This window comes from Oncorhynchus gorbuscha, linkage group LG07 (genome assembly GCF_021184085.1).
Source record: "Oncorhynchus gorbuscha isolate QuinsamMale2020 ecotype Even-year linkage group LG07, OgorEven_v1.0, whole genome shotgun sequence".
Lineage (NCBI taxonomy): Eukaryota > Metazoa > Chordata > Actinopteri > Salmoniformes > Salmonidae > Oncorhynchus > Oncorhynchus gorbuscha.
Window position 1 is genome coordinate 8478156 of NC_060179.1, and position 19211 is coordinate 8497366.

A 19211-nucleotide genomic window follows, 5' to 3' on the forward strand; every position below is an offset into this window, starting at 1 on the left:
TCATTTCATTATGAGAGCATTCGTTTCATTATGAGAGCATTCGTTTCATTATGAGAGCATTCATTTCATTATGAGAGCATTCATTTCATTATGAGAGCATTCATTTCATTATGAGAGCATTCCTTTCATTATGAAAGCATTCATTTCATTATGAGAGCATTCATTTCATTATGAGAGCGTTATGAGAGCATTCATTTCATTATGAGAGCATTCATTTCATTATGAGAGCATTCGTTTCATTATGAGAGCATTTATTTCATTATGAGAGCATTCATTTCATTATGAGAGCATTCGTTTCATTATGAGAGCATTTATTTCATTATGAGAGCATTATGAGAGTATAATATGTCATTTCTCATTTAGAGCATCTTAACTGAATTCGAACTTGTGGCAATTATTAATGTAAAACTTATTTAGAACTGACATGACATGCTATGTAGTTGATCAGTTATGGAATTGTCATGGAGAGGGTTTGGATATAAATGTAGTCAAACACTACAGCATAAACTTACTGTATGTCTATGTGCCTGAGTGCATGAATACCCAAATACATTATTTTAAAAGCATTACCCTTATCTTTAACCAAACTGAATGTTTTTCAAATGATTAGACACGCCACACAGTATGGTTCACTATCCAATCACACGGTAGTTAAATTGCTTGCTGTGACACCACTGGTTACTAATGATCACATGACACATCACCTGACCACACTGACATCAAGGATACTGCAACACAGAGACGTATTGCTGCTTTAACGAACGATTACAATGCTAGAACAAGTAACAAGACCTCCCTTCTGTCTCGGCTTGACTCAACACTGCTCCTTCACCCAACCGACCACAACCAACCAACACCACCTGTAAAATCCCCATCGCAGAAATACAGAATTGTATGTAATTATGATGTTACACCATAACTATCAGTCATTCCAATTCCTGACACACCTCATGATTTATTCTTTGTGATTCCTCCACCTGAAATCACTGTAATTAGATATTGATTGCATTAATTTGATGAACTCAACAAAATACCTGTGACACTTGAACCAACCCACTGTGTTTGCATAAGTTATTGTCCCACTACATTTCAGAGAGAATCTCAAGTTTGTTGTTGTTGTTGTTTATGTTTATTCATCATTGCCATTGATGCACACACTCAAGTGAGCCATGAAACGACACAATCGCATCATCTGTGACATGGTCTGGGACTGGTGTTGGGATGCATCTACTGCTTGTCCCTGTACTACAGGCTTGTCAGTCATTCTGTTGTTCTGAGTTGTTCTGAGTAAAGCCGGTGTGTCTAGTTGTCTGCCTCACCAATCAACCTGTATTAGAACTTCTAGTACTGTTCATGAATCTGATGTCCACTATAGCCATCGCACCTAATAACTTATGGTTTCTCCCGATTGCATTCAGTTCGGCCGAATGTCTCATCCCTAGGTGTTGCTAACCGAAACCAAGGTAGGCTATACCTCCAACTAAGATGAAACATATATCTCTTTACAGATATTCCTCAAATATACAGTAGTCATACAGTGAGTGTACTAGCTGTGTCAGTGGAGGCCAGATCCCCCAGGAGGGAGCTTTTCCTGCCTAGAGTTCATTTGTGTTAAAACCTTTAATGATATAGATTTTTTTTTAAAATAAAAACAAATATATACAGTATATATCTTTTTTTGTTCCCTTTATTCACTCTCTCTTTTTTTGTGAAAGAAAGAAACGAGGACACCTTCAAAACAGGACATTTTATTTTCTGGCGTAGTCGGCAGACAATGGTTGTGCTGCGACATTCTGTGACTTCATTACAATATCCCCCTCACCACAACCCCACCCGTTTCCCCCCTTCACTTGAGCCCCCCAGATGCGGAATCTCTACACGAAAGCAGTATAAAGACAGAGAGCCTATCTCTTTCTCTCCCTCTCCCTCGCCTCTCTTTCTTCTATCCCGTTTTTATATACCTTTGTTGATCCCCTCCATTTTAATTATGCGTGGCTCTTCTAGGGATTCAAAAATTATATCTGGGCTCGGTGGAAGAAAAGAGGGAGGTTTCACGGAGCGGTTTATGTAGATTGATTTCAGGCAAACTCAAGTTAATCCAGTGTGCAGATGTGTTGAGGATGGGGCGACCGTCTTGCAAAAAAAACCTGCCCCTGCATTTCCATGGAGAGCTCTAGCCAAGCAGATGTATAGGTATAGAAGCCAGAGTGTGCTATACGGTATGTGTCTTGGGTTTATATCTGGTGAGAACATTGCAGAGCATGTGAGAGGGACTTAGGCAGTTTCTTTGTTTGTTATCGGATGGCGAAGAGATGCGGACAGTAGTGGGATTGTTGTGTGTTTACCGTACGGACCGGGGAGGAGATTTATGGGGAATAATCCCATTGACGTTTCCTAGAGGAAGTGTGGTGCTGGTATGTCAGGAGAATGTAACAACACAACACTACTGGTGATCTGTCAGGAGAATGTAACAATACAACACTACTGGTGATCTGTCAGGAGAATGTAACAACACAACACTACTGGTGATCTGTCAGGGGAATGTAACAATATCTGTCAGGGGAATGTGAAACACAACACTACTGGTGAACAACACTACTGGTGATCTGTCAGGGGAATGTAACAACACAACACTACTGGTGATCTGTCAGGGGAATGTAACAACACAACACTACTGGTGATCTGTCAGGGGAATGTAACAACACAACACTACTGGTGATCTGTCAGGAGAATGTAACAATACAACACAACACTACTGGTGATCTGTCAGGAGAATGTAACAACACAACACTACTGGTGATCTGTCAGGAGAATGTAACAACACAACACTACAGGTGATCTGTCAGGAGAATGTAACAACACAACACTACTGGTGATCTGTCAGGAGAATGTAACAACACAACACAACACTACTGGTGATCTGTCAGGAGAATGTAACAACACACCACAACACTACTGGTGATCTGTCAGGAGAATGTAACAACACAACACAACACTACTGGTGATCTGTCAGGAGAATGTAACAACACAACACAACACTACTGGTGATCTGTCAGGAGAATGTAACAACACAACACTACTGGTGATCTGTCAGGAGAATGTAACAACACAACACAACACTACTGGTGATCTGTCAGGAGAATGTAACAACACAACACAACACTACTGGTGATCTGTCAGGAGAATGTAACAACACAACACTACTGGTGATCTGTCAGGAGAATGTAACAACACAACACAACACTACTGGTGATCTGTCAGGAGAATGTAACAACACAACACAACACTACTGGTGATCTGTCAGGAGAATGTAACAACACAACACTACTGGTGATCTGTCAGGAGAATGTAACAACACAACACAACACTACTGGTGATCTGTCAGGAGAATGTAACAACACAACACTACTGGTGATCTGTCAGGAGAATGTAACAACACAACACAACACTACTGGTGATCTGTCAGGAGAATGTAACAACACAACACTACTGGTGATCTGTCAGGAGAATGTAACAATACAACACAACACTACTGGTGATCTGTCAGGAGAATGTAACAATACAACACTACTGGTGATCTGTCAGGAGAATGTAACAACACAACACTACTGGTGATCTGTCAGGAGAATGTAACAACACAACACTACTGGTGATCTGTCAGGAGAATGTAACAATACAACACAACACTACTGGTGATCTGTCAGGAGAATGTAACAACACAACACAACACTACTGGTGATCTGTCAGGAGAATGTAACAACACAACACTACTGGTGATCTGTCAGGAGAATGTAACAACACAACACTACTGGTGATCTGTCAGGAGAATGTAACAACACAACACTACTGGTGATCTGTCAGGAGAATGTAACAATACAACACAACACTACTGGTGATCTGTCAGGAGAATGTAACAACACAACACAACACTACTGGTGATCTGTCAGGAGAATGTAACAACACAACACTACAGGTGATCTGTCAGGAGAATGTAACAATACAACACAACACTACTGGTGATCTGTCAGGAGAATGTAACAATACAACACTACTGGTGATCTGTCAGGAGAATGTAACAACACAACACTACTGGTGATCTGTCAGGAGAATGTAACAACACAACACTACTGGTGATCTGTCAGGAGAATGTAACAATACAACACAACACTACTGGTGATCTGTCAGGAGAATGTAACAACACAACACTACTGGTGATCTGTCAGGAGAATGTAACAACACAACACTACTGGTGATCTGTCAGGAGAATGTAACAACACAACACTACTGGTGATCTGTCAGGAGAATGTAACAACACAACACTACTGGTGATCTGTCAGGAGAATGTAACAACACAACACTACTGGTGATCTGTCAGGAGAATGTAACAACACAACACTACTGGTGATCTGTCAGGAGAATGTAACAACACAACACTACTGGTGATCTGTCAGGAGAATGTAACAACACAACACAACACTACTGGTGATCTGTCAGGAGAATGTAACAATACAACACAACACTACTGGTGATCTGTCAGGAGAATGTAACAACACAACACAACACTACTGGTGATCTGTCAGGAGAATGTAACTACTGGTGAATACAACACAACACTACTGGTGATCTGTCAGGAGAATGTAACAACACAACACTACTGGTGATCTGTCAGGAGAATGTAACAACACAACACTACTGGTGATCTGTCAGGAGAATGTAACAACACAACACTACTGGTGATCTGTCAGGAGAATGTAACAATACAACACAACACTACTGGTGATCTGTCAGGAGAATGTAACAACACAACACTACTGGTGATCTGTCAGGAGAATGTAACAACACAACACTACTGGTGATCTGTCAGGGGAATGTAACAACACAACACTACTGGTGATCTGTCAGGAGAATGTAACAACAACACAACACTACTGGTGATCTGTCAGGAGAATGTAACAACACAACACTACTGGTGATCTGTCAGGAGAATGTAACAACACAACACAACACTACTGGTGATCTGTCAGGAGAATGTAACAACACACCACTACTGGTGATCTGTCAGGAGAATGTAACAATACAACACAACACTACTGGTGATCTGTCAGGAGAATGTAACAACACAACACAACACTACTGGTGATCTGTCAGGAGAATGTAACAACACAACACAACACTACTGGTGATCTGTCAGGAGAATGTAACAACACAACACAACACTACTGGTGATCTGTCAGGAGAATGTAACAATACAACACTACTGGTGATCTGTCAGGAGAATGTAACAACACAACACTACTGGTGATCTGTCAGGAGAATGTAACAATACAACACAACACTACTGGTGATCTGTCAGGAGAATGTAACAACACAACACTACTGGTGATCTGTCAGGAGAATGTAACAACACAACACTACTGGTGATCTGTCAGGAGAATGTAACAACACAACACTACTGGTGATCTGTCAGGAGAATGTAACAACACAACACTACTGGTGATCTGTCAGGAGAATGTAACAACACAACACAACACTACTGGTGATCTGTCAGGAGAATGTACTGGTGATCTGTCAGGAGAAACAACACAACACTACTGGTGATCTGTCAGGAGAATGTAACAACACAACACTACTGGTGATCTGTCAGGAGAATGTAACAATAACAACACAACACTACTGGTGATCTGTCAGGAGAATGTAACAACACAACACTACTGGTGATCTGTCAGGAGAATGTAACAACACAACACTACTGGTGATCTGTCAGGAGAATGTAACAACACAACACTACTGGTGATCTGTCAGATCTGAGAATGTAACAACACAACACTACTGGTGATCTGTCAGGAGAATGTAACAATACAACACTACTGGTGATCTGTCAGGAGAATGTAACAACACAACACTACTGGTGATCTGTCAGGAGAATGTAACAATACAACACAACACTACTGGTGATCTGTCAGGAGAATGTAACAATACAACACAACACTACTGGTGATCTGTCAGGAGAATGTAACAACACAACACTACTGGTGATCTGTCAGGAGAATGTAACAACACAACACTACTGGTGATCTGTCAGGAGAATGTAACAACACAACACTACTGGTGATCTGTCAGGAGAATGTAACAACACAACACTACTGGTGATCTGTCAGGACAACACTAGAATGTAACAACACAACACTACTGGTGATCTGTCAGGAGAATGTAACAACACAACACTACTGGTGATCTGTCAGGAGAATGTAACAACACAACACAACACTACTGGTGATCTGTCAGGAGAATGTAACAACACAACACTACTGGTGATCTGTCAGGAGAATGTAACAACACAACACAACACTACTGGTGATCTGTCAGGAGAATGTAACAACACAACACTACTGGTGATCTGTCAGGAGAATGTAACAAACAACACAACACTACTGGTGATCTGTCAGGAGAATGTAACAACACAACACTACTGGTGATCTGTCAGGAGAATGTAACAACACAACACTACTGGTGATCTGTCAGGAGAATGTAACAACACAACACTACTGGTGATCTGTCAGGAGAATGTAACAATACAACACAACACTACTGGTGATCTGTCAGGAGAATGTAACAACACAACACAACACTACTGGTGATCTGTCAGGAGAATGTAACAACACAACACTACTGGTGATCTGTCAGGAGAATGTAACAACACAACACTACTGGTGATCTGTCAGGAGAATGTAACAACACAACACTACTGGTGATCTGTCAGGAGAATGTAACAATACAACACAACACTACTGGTGATCTGTCAGGAGAATGTAACAACACAACACAACACTACTGGTGATCTGTCAGGAGAATGTAACAACACAACACTACTGGTGATCTGTCAGGAGAATGTAACAATACAACACAACACTACTGGTGATCTGTCAGGAGAATGTAACAACACAACACTACTGGTGATCTGTCAGGAGAATGTAACAACACAACACTACTGGTGATCTGTCAGGAGAATGTAACAACACAACACAACACTACTGGTGATCTGTCAGGAGAATGTAACAACACAACACTACTGGTGATCTGTCAGGAGAATGTAACAACACAACACTACTGGTGATCTGTCAGGAGAATGTAACAATACAACACTACTGGTGATCTGTCAGGAGAATGTAACACAACACAACACTACTGGTGATCTGTCAGGAGAATGTAACAATACAACACAACACTACTGGTGATCTGTCAGGAGAATGTAACAACACAACACAACACTACTGGTGATCTGTCAGGAGAATGTAACAACACAACACAACACTACTGGTGATCTGTCAGGAGAATGTAACAACACAACACAACACTACTGGTGATCTGTCAGGAGAATGTAACAATACAACACAACACTACTGGTGATCTGTCAGGAGAATGTAACAACACAAACAACAACACAACACTACTGGTGATCTGTCAGGAGAATGTAACAACACAACACTACTGGTGATCTGTCAGGAGAATGTAACAATACAACACAACACTATCTCAGGAGAATGTGATCTGGTGATCTGTCAGGAGAATGTAACAACACAACACTACTGGTGATCTGTCAGGAGAATGTAACAATGTAACAACACAACACTACTGGTGATCTGTCAGGAGAATGTAACAACACAACACAACACTACTGGTGATCTGTCAGGAGAATGTAACAACACAACACAACACTACTGGTGATCTGTCAGGAGAATGTAACAACACAACACAACACTACTGGTGATCTGTCAGGAGAATGTAACAACACAACACTACTGGTGATCTGTCAGGAGAATGTAACAACACAACACAACACTACTGGTGATCTGTCAGGAGAATGTAACAACACAACACAACACTACTGGTGATCTGTCAGGAGAATGTAACAACACAACACTACTGGTGATCTGTCAGGAGAATGTAACAACACAACACTACTGGTGATCTGTCAGGAGAATGTAACAACACAACACAACACTACTGGTGATCTGTCAGGAGAATGTAACAACACAACACTACTGGTGATCTGTCAGGAGAATGTAACAACACAACACAACACTACTGGTGATCTGTCAGGAGAATGTAACAACACAACACTACTGGTGATCTGTCAGGAGAATGTAACAGGAGAATGTAACAACACAACACTACTGGTGATCTGTCAGGAGAATGTAACAATACAACACTACTGGTGATCTGTCAGGAGAATGTAACAACACAACACTACTGGTGATCTGTCAGGAGAATGTAACAACACAACACTACTGGTGATCTGTCAGGAGAATGTAACAATACAACACTACTGGTGATCTGTCAGGAGAATGTAACAACACAACACTACTGGTGATCTGTCAGGAGAATGTAACAACACAACACTACTGGTGATCTGTCAGGAGAATGTAACAATACAACACTACTGGTGATCTGTCAGGAGAATGTAACAACACAACACTACTGGTGATCTGTCAGGAGAATGTAACAACACAACACAACACTACTGGTGATCTGTCAGGAGAATGTAACAATACAACACTACTGGTGATCTGTCAGGAGAATGTAACAACACAACACTACTGGTGATCTGTCAGGAGAATGTAACAACACAACACTACTGGTGATCTGTCAGGAGAATGTAACAATACAACACTACTGGTGATCTGTCAGGAGAATGTAACAACACAACACAACACTACTGGTGATCTGTCAGGAGAATGTAACAACACAACACTACTGGTGATCTGTCAGGAGAATGTAACAACACAACACTACTGGTGATCTGTCAGGAGAATGTAACAATACAACACAACACTACTGGTGATCTGTCAGGAGAATGTAACAATACAACACTACTGGTGATCTGTCAGGAGAATGTAACAACACAACACTACTGGTGATCTGTCAGGAGAATGTAACAACACACCACTACTGGTGATCTGGCAGGAGAATGTAACAACACACCACTACTGGTGATCTGTCAGGAGAATGTAACAATACAACACAACACTACTGGTGATCTGTCAGGAGAATGTAACAATACAACACTACTGGTGATCTGTCAGGAGAATGTAACAATACAACACAACACTACTGGTGATCTGTCAGGAGAATGTAACAATACAACACTACTGGTGATCTGTCAGGAGAATGTAACAACACACCACTACTGGTGATCTGTCAGGAGAATGTAACAACACACCACTACTGGTGATCTGTCAGGAGAATGTAACAATACAACACTACTGGTGATCTGTCAGGAGAATGTAACAACACACCACTACTGGTGATCTGTCAGGAGAATGTAACAACACACCACTACTGGTGATCTGTCAGGAGAATGTAACAATACAACACTACTGGTGATCTGTCAGGAGAATGTAACAACACAACACTACTGGTGATCTGTCAGGAGAATGTAACAACACACCACTACTGGTGATCTGGCAGGAGAATGTAACAACACACCACTACTGGTGATCTGTCAGGGGAATGTAACAACACAACACTACTGGTGATCTGTCAGGAGAATGTAACAATACAACACTACTGGTGATCTGTCAGGAGAATGTAACAACACAACACAACACTACTGGTGATCTGTCAGGAGAATGTAACAATACAACACTACTGGTGATCTGTCAGGAGAATGTAACAACACAACACAACACTACTGGTGATCTGTCAGGAGAATGTAACAATACAACACTACTGGTGATCTGTCAGGAGAATGTAACAACACAACACTACTGGTGATCTGTCAGGAGAATGTAACAACACAACACTACTGGTGATCTGTCAGGAGAATGTAACAATACAACACTACTGGTGATCTGTCAGGAGAATGTAACAACACAACACTACTGGTCATCTGTCACTGTGGGAATTAATTCCTTTAGTATTTGCAGTCTCGGAATATAACATGAAATATATAGGTTCACCTATCTCACTCTTCTTTTAATATCCTTTTTGGTACTATAGGAATGTGTATGATGCATAGTTCTTTAACCACTTAAAACATTATATTAGTTAATGTTAAACCAAATATATCATGTTTTTGTTTATTAATTTATTTATTCTTCTTTTTGTTTTATTCGTCTAGTAGCTCATCAAGTTGATTTGTCAACTGTCCCTTCAGATCAAGTTGCAAACAGCAAGTGAGGTAATATAATAAATATATGCCATTTAGCAGACGCTTTTATCCAAAGCGACTTACAGTCATGTGTGCATACATTCTACGTATGGGTGGTCCCGGGGATTGAACCCACTATCCTGGCGTTACAAGCGCCATGCTCTACCAACTGAGCTCCTCAGATTTGTACCGTTCTCCCTGTGTCAGCTGTTGTCCAAACCCCCACTGTATGAATCTACGTGGGCTACTGTAGGTACCTGGCCCAACCCTGTAGTACCTTCACAGTTCTAATCCACAATTATCCCCCTGATTAGAATCTCCTGTATACAGCTTTACGGTATGGATATGTGGCACACACGTTCTGTAAAGGTGTAGGTTGTGTAATCTTATGTCGATCTGGATGTAGTGTAGTTGTTACAAGTGATATTGAATACACTTCTCCACAGTGAAATATAATAGGGACGCTCTGTAACATATCATTGTGATGCCTCACATTACAAATATTGTCTAGAATATGTTTCATAGATATGACTTCAGTCATGATAAATCATGTAACCGTATTTTACAATCAGGAAGAGTATTGGTCGTCTTAGAGCAGGGTTTTAGCGCAGATAGCAGAAACACTCTGAGAACTTAAATGAACTGTGCAACTTGACAACAAATAGACCAGAACAGGATTCTCTACCTTGTATAGAGTAGAGTAGGCTAGCTAGGCCACTGTCTTCCATTTTCAAAGTTCTATGCCTCTTGTGACCGACTGAAAGACCTGACCTCAATCCAGACCTTAATAACCACAATCCCTAAAAGCCCCTGTAGCTCAGAGAGGACTGTCGGTCTATCAAACTGCCTCTATCTGTCTAACTGCCTGTAGCTCAGAGAGGACTGTCTGTCTATCAAACTGCCTCTATCTGTCTAACTGCCTGTAGCTCAGAGAGGACTGTCTGTCTGTCAAACTGCCTCTGTCTGTCTAACTGCTTGTAGCTCAGAGAGGACTGTCTATCTTACAAACTGCCTCTGTCTAACTTCCTGTTGCTCAGAGAGGACTGTCTGTCTATCAAACTGCCTCTATCTGTCTAACTGCCTGTAGCTCAGAGAGTACTGTCTGTCTGTCAAACTGCCTATAGCTCAGAGAGGACTGTCAGTCTGTCTATCTTCGTGTAGCTCAGAGAGGTCTGCCTGTCTGTCAAACTGCCTGTAGTTCAGAGAGGACTGTCTGCCTGTCTGTCAAACTGCGTGTAGCTCAGAGAGTACTGTATGTCTGATCAAAGAGGTCTGCCTGTCTGTCAAACTGCCTGTAGCTCAGAGAGGACTGTCTGCCTGTCTGTCAAACTGCCTGTAGCTCAGAGAGGACTGTTAGTCTGTCAAACTGCCTGTAGCTCAGAGAGGACTGTCAGTCTGTCTAACTGCCTGTAGCTCAGAGAGAACTGTCTCTCTGTCAAACTGCCTGTAGCTCAGAGAGGACTGTCAGTCTGTCGAACTGCCTGTAGGTCAGAGAGGACTGTCTCTCTGTCTAACTGCCTGTAGCTTAGAGAGGACTGTCTCTCTGTCTAACTGCCTGTAGCTCAGAGAGGACTGTCAGTCTGTCTAACTGCCAGTAGCTCAGAGAGGACTGTCAGTCTATCTAACTGCCTGTAGCTCAGAGAGGACTGTCAGTCTGTCTAACTGCCTGTAGCTCAGACAGGACTGTCAGTCTGCCTTACTGCCTGTAGCTCAGAGAGGACTGTCTCTCTGTCTAACTGCCTGTAGCTCAGAGAGGACTGTCTCTCTGTCTAACTGCCTGTAGCTTAGAGAGGACTGTCAGTCTGTCTAACTGCCTGTAGCTCAGAGAGGACTGTCAGTCTGTCTAACTGCCTGTAGCTCAGAGAGGACTGTCAGTTTGTCTAACTGCCTGTAGCTCAGAGAGGACTATCTCTCTGTCTAACTGCCTGTAGCTCAGAGAGGACTGTCTCTCTGTCTAACTGCCTGTAGCTCAGAGAGGACTGTCAGTCTGTCTAACTGCCTGTAGCTCAGAGAGGACTGTCTGTCTGTCTAACTGCCTGTAGCTCAGAGAGGACTGTCTGTCTGTCTAACTGCCTGTAGCTCAGAGAGGACTGTCAATTTGTCTAACTGCCTGTAGCTCAGATAGGACTGTCTCTCTGTCTAACTGCCTGTAGCTCAGAGAGGACTGTCAGTCTGTCTAACTGCCTGTAGCTCAGAGAGGACTGTCAGTTTGTCTAACTGCCTGTAGCTCAGAGAGGACTATCTCTCTGTCTAACTGCCTGTAGCTCAGAGAGGACTGTCTCTCTGTCTAACTGCCTGTAGCTCAGAGAGGACTGTCAGTCTGTCTAACTGCCTGTAGCTCAGAGAGGACTGTCTGTCTGTCTAACTGCCTGTAGCTCAGAGAGGACTGTCAATTTGTCTAACTGCCTGTAGCTCAGATAGGACTGTCTCTCTGTCTAACTGCCTGTAGCTCAGAGAGGACTGTCTCTCTGTCTAACTGCCTATCTGACTCTATGGCTGATCTGGGCAGACTAGGTGTCACACACAAGGTTGAACTGGAACGGGTCCTTCTGTGATTGGCATACCTGCCTGACGTTGTGTGACTAGACAGTAGATACAAGGCAGAGCCTGACTCCCAATCTGGCATCTAATACTTCACAATACTACACTACACATCACTCAACGATATGTTGCCCTTTGCCACACCTCTACATACATTCGGCTGCTTTTAATGCAAAGTGTCTTTTTTTTGTTGCAAGTTATTTATTGGCCTTGGAGGGGTGATGGGTGGCTGTGACATGTATCTACTCTCTCAAAACACTAGTTCTCTTAAGAAACCACATGTATTTATTTCTATTTGTGTTCTCGTTGCATGTCTCTGTGGTTTAGGATGACAGTGGTGTGTGAACGTTAAAATGGGGCCTGTCGATTACACTGCAGCTGCCCCTCTCCTCCTAACCTCACAATGAACACACAGTAGGACAAATCAACTCATCCAGATGCACATTTCAGAGTGTGGAGTAAAAAATTTACACTTTGTTGAGATTTACAGACCCCCCCCCCCCCCCCCCCCCCCCAACTCAACTTTTCTTTTTTGTCCTGTGTCGTACTGTGTTCCAGTCCCCCCCCTCCCCCTCTGTGGAAACCCAGTTCCAAACTCAAAATCCTTCCATTGTGGTGTGCTTGAAGCTCGAAAGCGAACGTCTCGTACTCTCACCCTCTTAACAACAACTTTTACCCAGGGGGAAATAATGTCTAATGCTGTCTACTCCTCATCGCCTAACAATCGTCTCAATCTCATACCCCCATCTCTCCATCCTAACCTGGCATGTGATGGTGTCTCCTCGCTCTACCTTGCTGCTACAACCACCAGCGCCACTCGTCGCAGCACACAACCGAACCACACCTCAAAATGACCTCTTGGTCTCTCTCCACCTTTCCTTCCTTCCTTCTTTGCAAGACTGCGAATGTTTCGGCCACTCCAAGCGCTGCAGCTACATCGAGCTGCTAAACTCTGTGATTTGCGTGAGCTGTAAACACAACACTAGGGGCCAGCACTGCCAGGACTGCAAGCAGGGCTACTTCCGAAATAATTCCGCAAAGCTGGAAGATGAGAATGTGTGTATAGTTAATGTTACCGGTCAGTTGCCTCACCACGGTCACTGTCATCATCAGCACTGCTCATACCAGCTAATCTTCCACATGACCAACACCATGTTTATAACACCCCATGACTCTCACCTTTCACATTTCAAACTTTTACCCAAGTGCTTCAAACCTCCAAACTCATCTCTCGTGTTTTTCAACATCTCTCTTTTCTTGTTCTTGTCTTGGTCCCTTCTTGCTCTTCAAGTTTAACTCCATTCATATTCTATAACAACAAACAGGAAGCTGTTCTTCACTCGTCTTCTTCACTTTCTCTCTGTCCATTCGATTGTGACATCACTCACTTCCTTCTCCACAGGGCCTATGTTTTAAACCAGTTCGTCATCACAATCACAATACTTTACCATATTAAAGAGTATTACGCATAAATCTGTACCGCTACCCTGTTTATCCAATATTTACAGAATATATTATGATGCTCAGGATGGTATTGAAGCTGTCGATGTAAAGGCAGGGTTTTTATTTCCCTCCTTTTAGAAGCAACGGATCATTCCAAATGATGTTAATGTATTTTTCACAAACAACCACAAACTGTCATGTTTTGTCATTTATTATCTTGTCTTGTCCCTGTGCTTCCCATTCTATTCGTTTCCCTCTGCTGGTCTTATTAGGTTCTTTCCCTCTTTCTATCCCTCTCTCTCCCCCTCCCTCTCTCACTCTCTCGCTCTCTCTTCTCTCTATCGTTCCGTTCCTGCTCCCAGCTGTTCCTATTCCCCTAATCAATCATTTAGTCTTCCCACACCTGTTCCCGATCCTTTCCCCTGATTAGAGTCCCTATTTCTTCCTTTGTGTTCCGTTCCTGTCCTGTCGGTTCCTTGTCTAGAATTCACCGTGCTGTGTTTGTGTATCGCCCTGTCGTGTCGTGTTTTCCTCAGATGCTGCGTGGTGAGCAGGTGTCTGAGTCTGTCTGGTTCAAGTGCCTTCCCGAGGCAACCTGCTGTTCACCTGCTGTTCAAGATCGAGTCTCCAGTTTGTCCTCGTCATTTCGAGTGAAAATTGTGTTTTTTGTTTGTATTTACTTTACTGGATTAAAGACTCTGTTTTCGCCAAGTCGCTTTTGGGTCCTCTTTCACCTGCATGACAGAAGGAACCGACCAAGGAATGGACAGCGACTTCAGACGCTCGTTACACTGCCGTCGAGATCCAGGAGCCATGCTCGGCAGACACGAGCAGGAATTGTCTGCTGCTCGCCATGCCGTGGAGAACCTGGCCGCTCAGGTTTCCGACCTCTCTGGACAGTTCCAGAGTCCGTCTCGTGCCACCTGTTACTTCCTGGCCTGCCGAGCCTCCAGAACCTAGGGTTAATAACCCACCTTGCTACTCCGGGCAGCCCACTGAGTGCCGCTCCTTTCTCACGCAGTGTGAGATTGTGTTCTCTCTCCAACCCAACACATACTCTAGAGAGAGAGCTCGGGTTGCTTACGTCATTTCACTCCTTACTGGCCGGGCTCGAGAATGGGGCACAGCTATCTGGGAGGCAAGGGCTGATTGCTCTAACAAGTTCCAGAACTTTAAAGAGGAGATGATTCGGGTTTTTGACCGTTCAGTTTTTGGTAGGAGTCTTCTAGGGCCCTGGCTTCCTTATGCCAAGGTGAACGGTCCATAACGGATTATTCTATTGAGTTTCGACTCTTGCTGCCTCTAGTGAGTGGAACGAGCCGGCGCTGCTCGCTCGTTTTCTGGAGGGACTCCACGCAGTGGTTAAGGATGAGATTCTCTCCCGGGAGGTTCCTTCAGATGTGGACTCTTTGATTGCTCTCGCCATCCGCATAGAACGACGGGTAGATCTTCGTCACCGGGCTCGTGGAAGAGAGCTCGCATCAACGGTGTTTCCCTGCTCCGCATCGCAACCATCTCCTCCTCTGGCTCAGAGTCTGAGCCCATGCAGCTGGGAGGGATTCGCATCTCGACTAAGGAGAGGGAACGGAGGATCACCAACCGCCTGTGCCTCTATTGCGGAGTTGCTGGACATTTTGTTAATTCATGTCCAGTAAAAGCCAGAGCTCATCTGTAAGCGGAGGGCTACAGGTGAGCGCAACTACTCAAGTCTCTCCATCAAAATCCTGTACTACTTTGTCGGTCCATCTACGCTGGACCGGTTCGGGTGCTACATGTAGTGCCTTGATAGACTCTGGGGCTGAGGGTTGTTTCATGGACGAAGCATGGGTTCGGAAACATGACATTCCTTTCAGAGAGTTAGAGAAGCCTACGCCCATGTTCGCCTTAGATGGTAGTCATCTTCCCAGTATCAGATTTGAGACACTACCTTTAACCCTCACAGTATCTGGTAACCACAGTGAGACTATTTCTTTTTTGATTTTTCGTTCACCGTTTACACCTGTTGTTTTGGGTCATCCCTGGCTAGTATGTCATAATCCTTCTATTAATTGGTCTAGTAATTCTATCCTATCCTGGAACGTTTCTTGTCATGTGAAGTGTTTAATGTCTGCCATCCCTCCCGTTTCTTCTGTCCCTACTTCTCAGGAGGAACCTGGCGATTTGACAGGAGTGCCGGAGGAATATCATGATCTGCGCACGGTCTTCAGTCGGTCCCGAGCCAACTCCCTTCCTCCTCACCGGTCGTATGATTGTAGTATTGATCTCCTTCCGGGGACCACTCCTCCTCGGGGTAGACTATACTCTCTGTCGGCTCCCGAACGTAAGGCTCTCGAGGATTATTTGTCTGTGTCTCTTGACGCCGGTACCATAGTGCCTTCTTCCTCTCCGGCCGGGGCGGGGTTCTTTTTGTTAAAAGAAGGACGGTACTCTGCGCCCCTCGTGATTATCGAGGGCTGAATGACATAACGGTTAAGAATCGTTATCCGCTTCCCCTTATGTCATCAGCCTTCGAGATTCTGCAGGGAGCCAGGTGCTTTACTGTTGGACCTTCGTAACGCTTACCATCTCGTGCGCATCAGAGAGGGGGACGAGTGGAAAACGGCGTTTAACACTCCGTTAGGGCATTTTGAGTACCGGGTTCTGCCGTTTGGTCTCGCCAATGCGCCAGCTGTTTTTCAGGCATTAGTTAATGATGTTCTGAGAGACATGCTGAACATCTTTGTTTTTGTCTATCTTGACGATATCCTGATTTTTTCTCCGTCACTCGAGATTCATGTTCAGCACGTAGACGTGTTCTACAGCGCCTTTTAGAGAATTGTCTCTACGTAAAGTCTGAGAAGTGCTCTTTTCATGTCTCCTCCGTTACTTTTCTCGGTTCCGTTATTTCCGCTGAAGGCATTCAGATGGATTCCGCTAAGGTCCAAGCTGTCAGTGATTGGCCCGTTCCAAGGTCACGTGTCGAGTTGCAGCGCTTTTAGGTTTCGCTAATTTCTATCGGCGTTTCATTCGTAATTTCGGTCAAGTTGCTGCCCCTCTCACAGCTCTTACTTCTGTCAAGACGTGTTTTAAGTGGTCCGGTTCCGCCCAGGGAGCTTTTGATCTTCTAAAAGAACGTTTTACGTCCGCTCCTATCCTCGTTACTCCTGACGTCACTAGACAATTCATTGTCGAGGTTGGCGCTTCAGAGGTAGGCGTGGGAGCCATTCTATCCCAGCGCTTCCAGTCTGACGATAAGGTTCATCCTTGCGCTTATTTTCTCATCGCCTGTCGCCATCTGAGCGCAACTATGATGTGGGTAACCGTGAACTGCTCGCCATCCGCTTAGCCCTAGGCGAATGGCGACAGTGGTTGGAGGGGGCGACCGTTCCTTTTGTCGTTTGGACAGACCATAAGAACCTTGAGTACATCCGTTCTGCCAAACGACTTAATGCCCGTCAAGCTCGTTGGGCGTTGTTTTTCGCTCGTTTCGAGTTTGTGATTTCTTACCGTCCGGGTAGCAAGAACACCAAGCCTGATGCCTTATCCCGTCTGTTTAGTTCTTCTGTGGCTTCTACTGATCCCGAGGGGATTCTTCCTTATGGGCGTGTTGTCGGGTTAACAGTCTGGGGAATTGAAAGACAGGTTAAGCAAGCACTCACGCACACTGCGTCGCCGCGCGCTTGTCCTAGTAACCTCCCCGTTCCTGTTTCCACTCGTCTGGCTGTTCTTCAGTGGGCTCACTCTGCCAAGTTAGCTGGTCATCCCGGTGTTCGAGGCACTCTTGCGTCTATTCGCCAGCGCTTTTGGTGGCCGACTCAGGAGCGTGACACGCGCCGTTTCGTGGCTGCTTGTTCGGACTGCGCGCAGACTAAGTCGGGTAACTCTCCTCCTGCCGGTCGTCTCAGAAATCCTTCTCGACCATGGTCTCACATCGCCCTAGACTTCATTACCGGTCTGCCTTTGTCTGCGGGAAGACTGTGATTCTTACGGTTGTCGATAGGTTCTCTAAGGCGGCACATTTCATTCCCCTCGCTAAACTTCCTTCCGCTAAGGAGACGGCACAAATCATTATCGAGAATGTATTCAGAATTCATGGCCTCCCGTTAGACGCCGTTTCAGACAGAGGCCCAACAATTCACGTCACAGTTTTGGAGGAGTTCTGTCGTTTGATTGGTGCGTCCGTCAGTCTCTCTTCCGGGTTTCATCCCCAGTCTAACGGTCAAGCAGAGAGGGCCAATCAGACGATTGGTCGCATACTACGCAGCCTTTCTTTCAGAAACCCTGCGTCTTGGGCAGAACAGCTCCCTGGGCAGAATACGCTCACAATCGCTTCCTTCGTCTGCTACCGGGTTATCTCCGTTTCAGAGTAGTCTGGGTTACCAGCCTCCTCTGTTCTCATCCCAGCTTGCCGAGTCCAGCGTTCCCTCCGCTCAGCGTTTGTCCAACGTTGTGAGCGCACCTGGAGGAGGGTGAGGTCTGCACTTTGCCGTTACAGGGCACAGACTGTGAGAGCCGCCAATAAACGCAGGATTAAGAGTCCAAGGTATTGTTGCGGCCAGAGTGTGGCTTTCCACTCGCAACCTTCCTCTTACGACAGCTTCTCGAAATGACTCCGCGAGTTCATTGGTCCGTTCCGTGTCTCCCAGGTCGTCAATCCTGTCGCTGTGCGACTGCTTCTTCAGCGACATCTTCGTCGCGTCCATCCTGTCTTCCATGTCTCCTGTGTCAAGCCCTTTCTTCGCACCCCGTTGTCTTCCCTCCCCCTCCGTCCTTGTCAAAGCGCACCTATTTACAAGGTACATAAGATCATGGACAAACGGGGTCACCAAACTTAGTGGATTGGGATCGGTCCTGAGGAGAGGAGTTGGGTTCCGTCTCAACGTGCTGGACCGTTCACTCATTGATGATTTCCTCCGTTGCCGCCAGGATTCCCCTCGAGTGCGCCAGGAGGCGCTCGGTGAGTGGGGGGTACTGTCATGTTTTGTCATTTATTATCTTGTCTTGTCCCTGTCTTCCCATTCTATTCGTTTCCCTCTGCTGGTCTTATTACCTCTTTCTATCCCTCTCTCTCCCCTCCCTCTCTCACTCTCTCGCTCTC

At 44.7% G+C, this 19211-nt stretch overlaps 1 protein-coding gene across 3 annotated transcripts in view; it reads left to right on the forward strand.

The window, feature by feature from the left end:
- Positions 1-19211, forward strand: part of LOC124039461 (netrin-G1-like) — a 325096-nt gene that overhangs the window by 279983 nt on the left and 25902 nt on the right. For 2 of the 3 annotated variants that reach the window (XM_046355452.1, XM_046355453.1), the window contains exon 6: positions 1419-1463. The exons of the other annotated variant lie outside the window; for it this stretch is intronic. In XM_046355452.1, coding sequence (XP_046211408.1) covers positions 1419-1463 — 45 coding nt within the window. The remainder of the gene's footprint in view (positions 1-1418; positions 1464-19211) is intronic. 3 annotated transcript variants of the gene reach the window in all.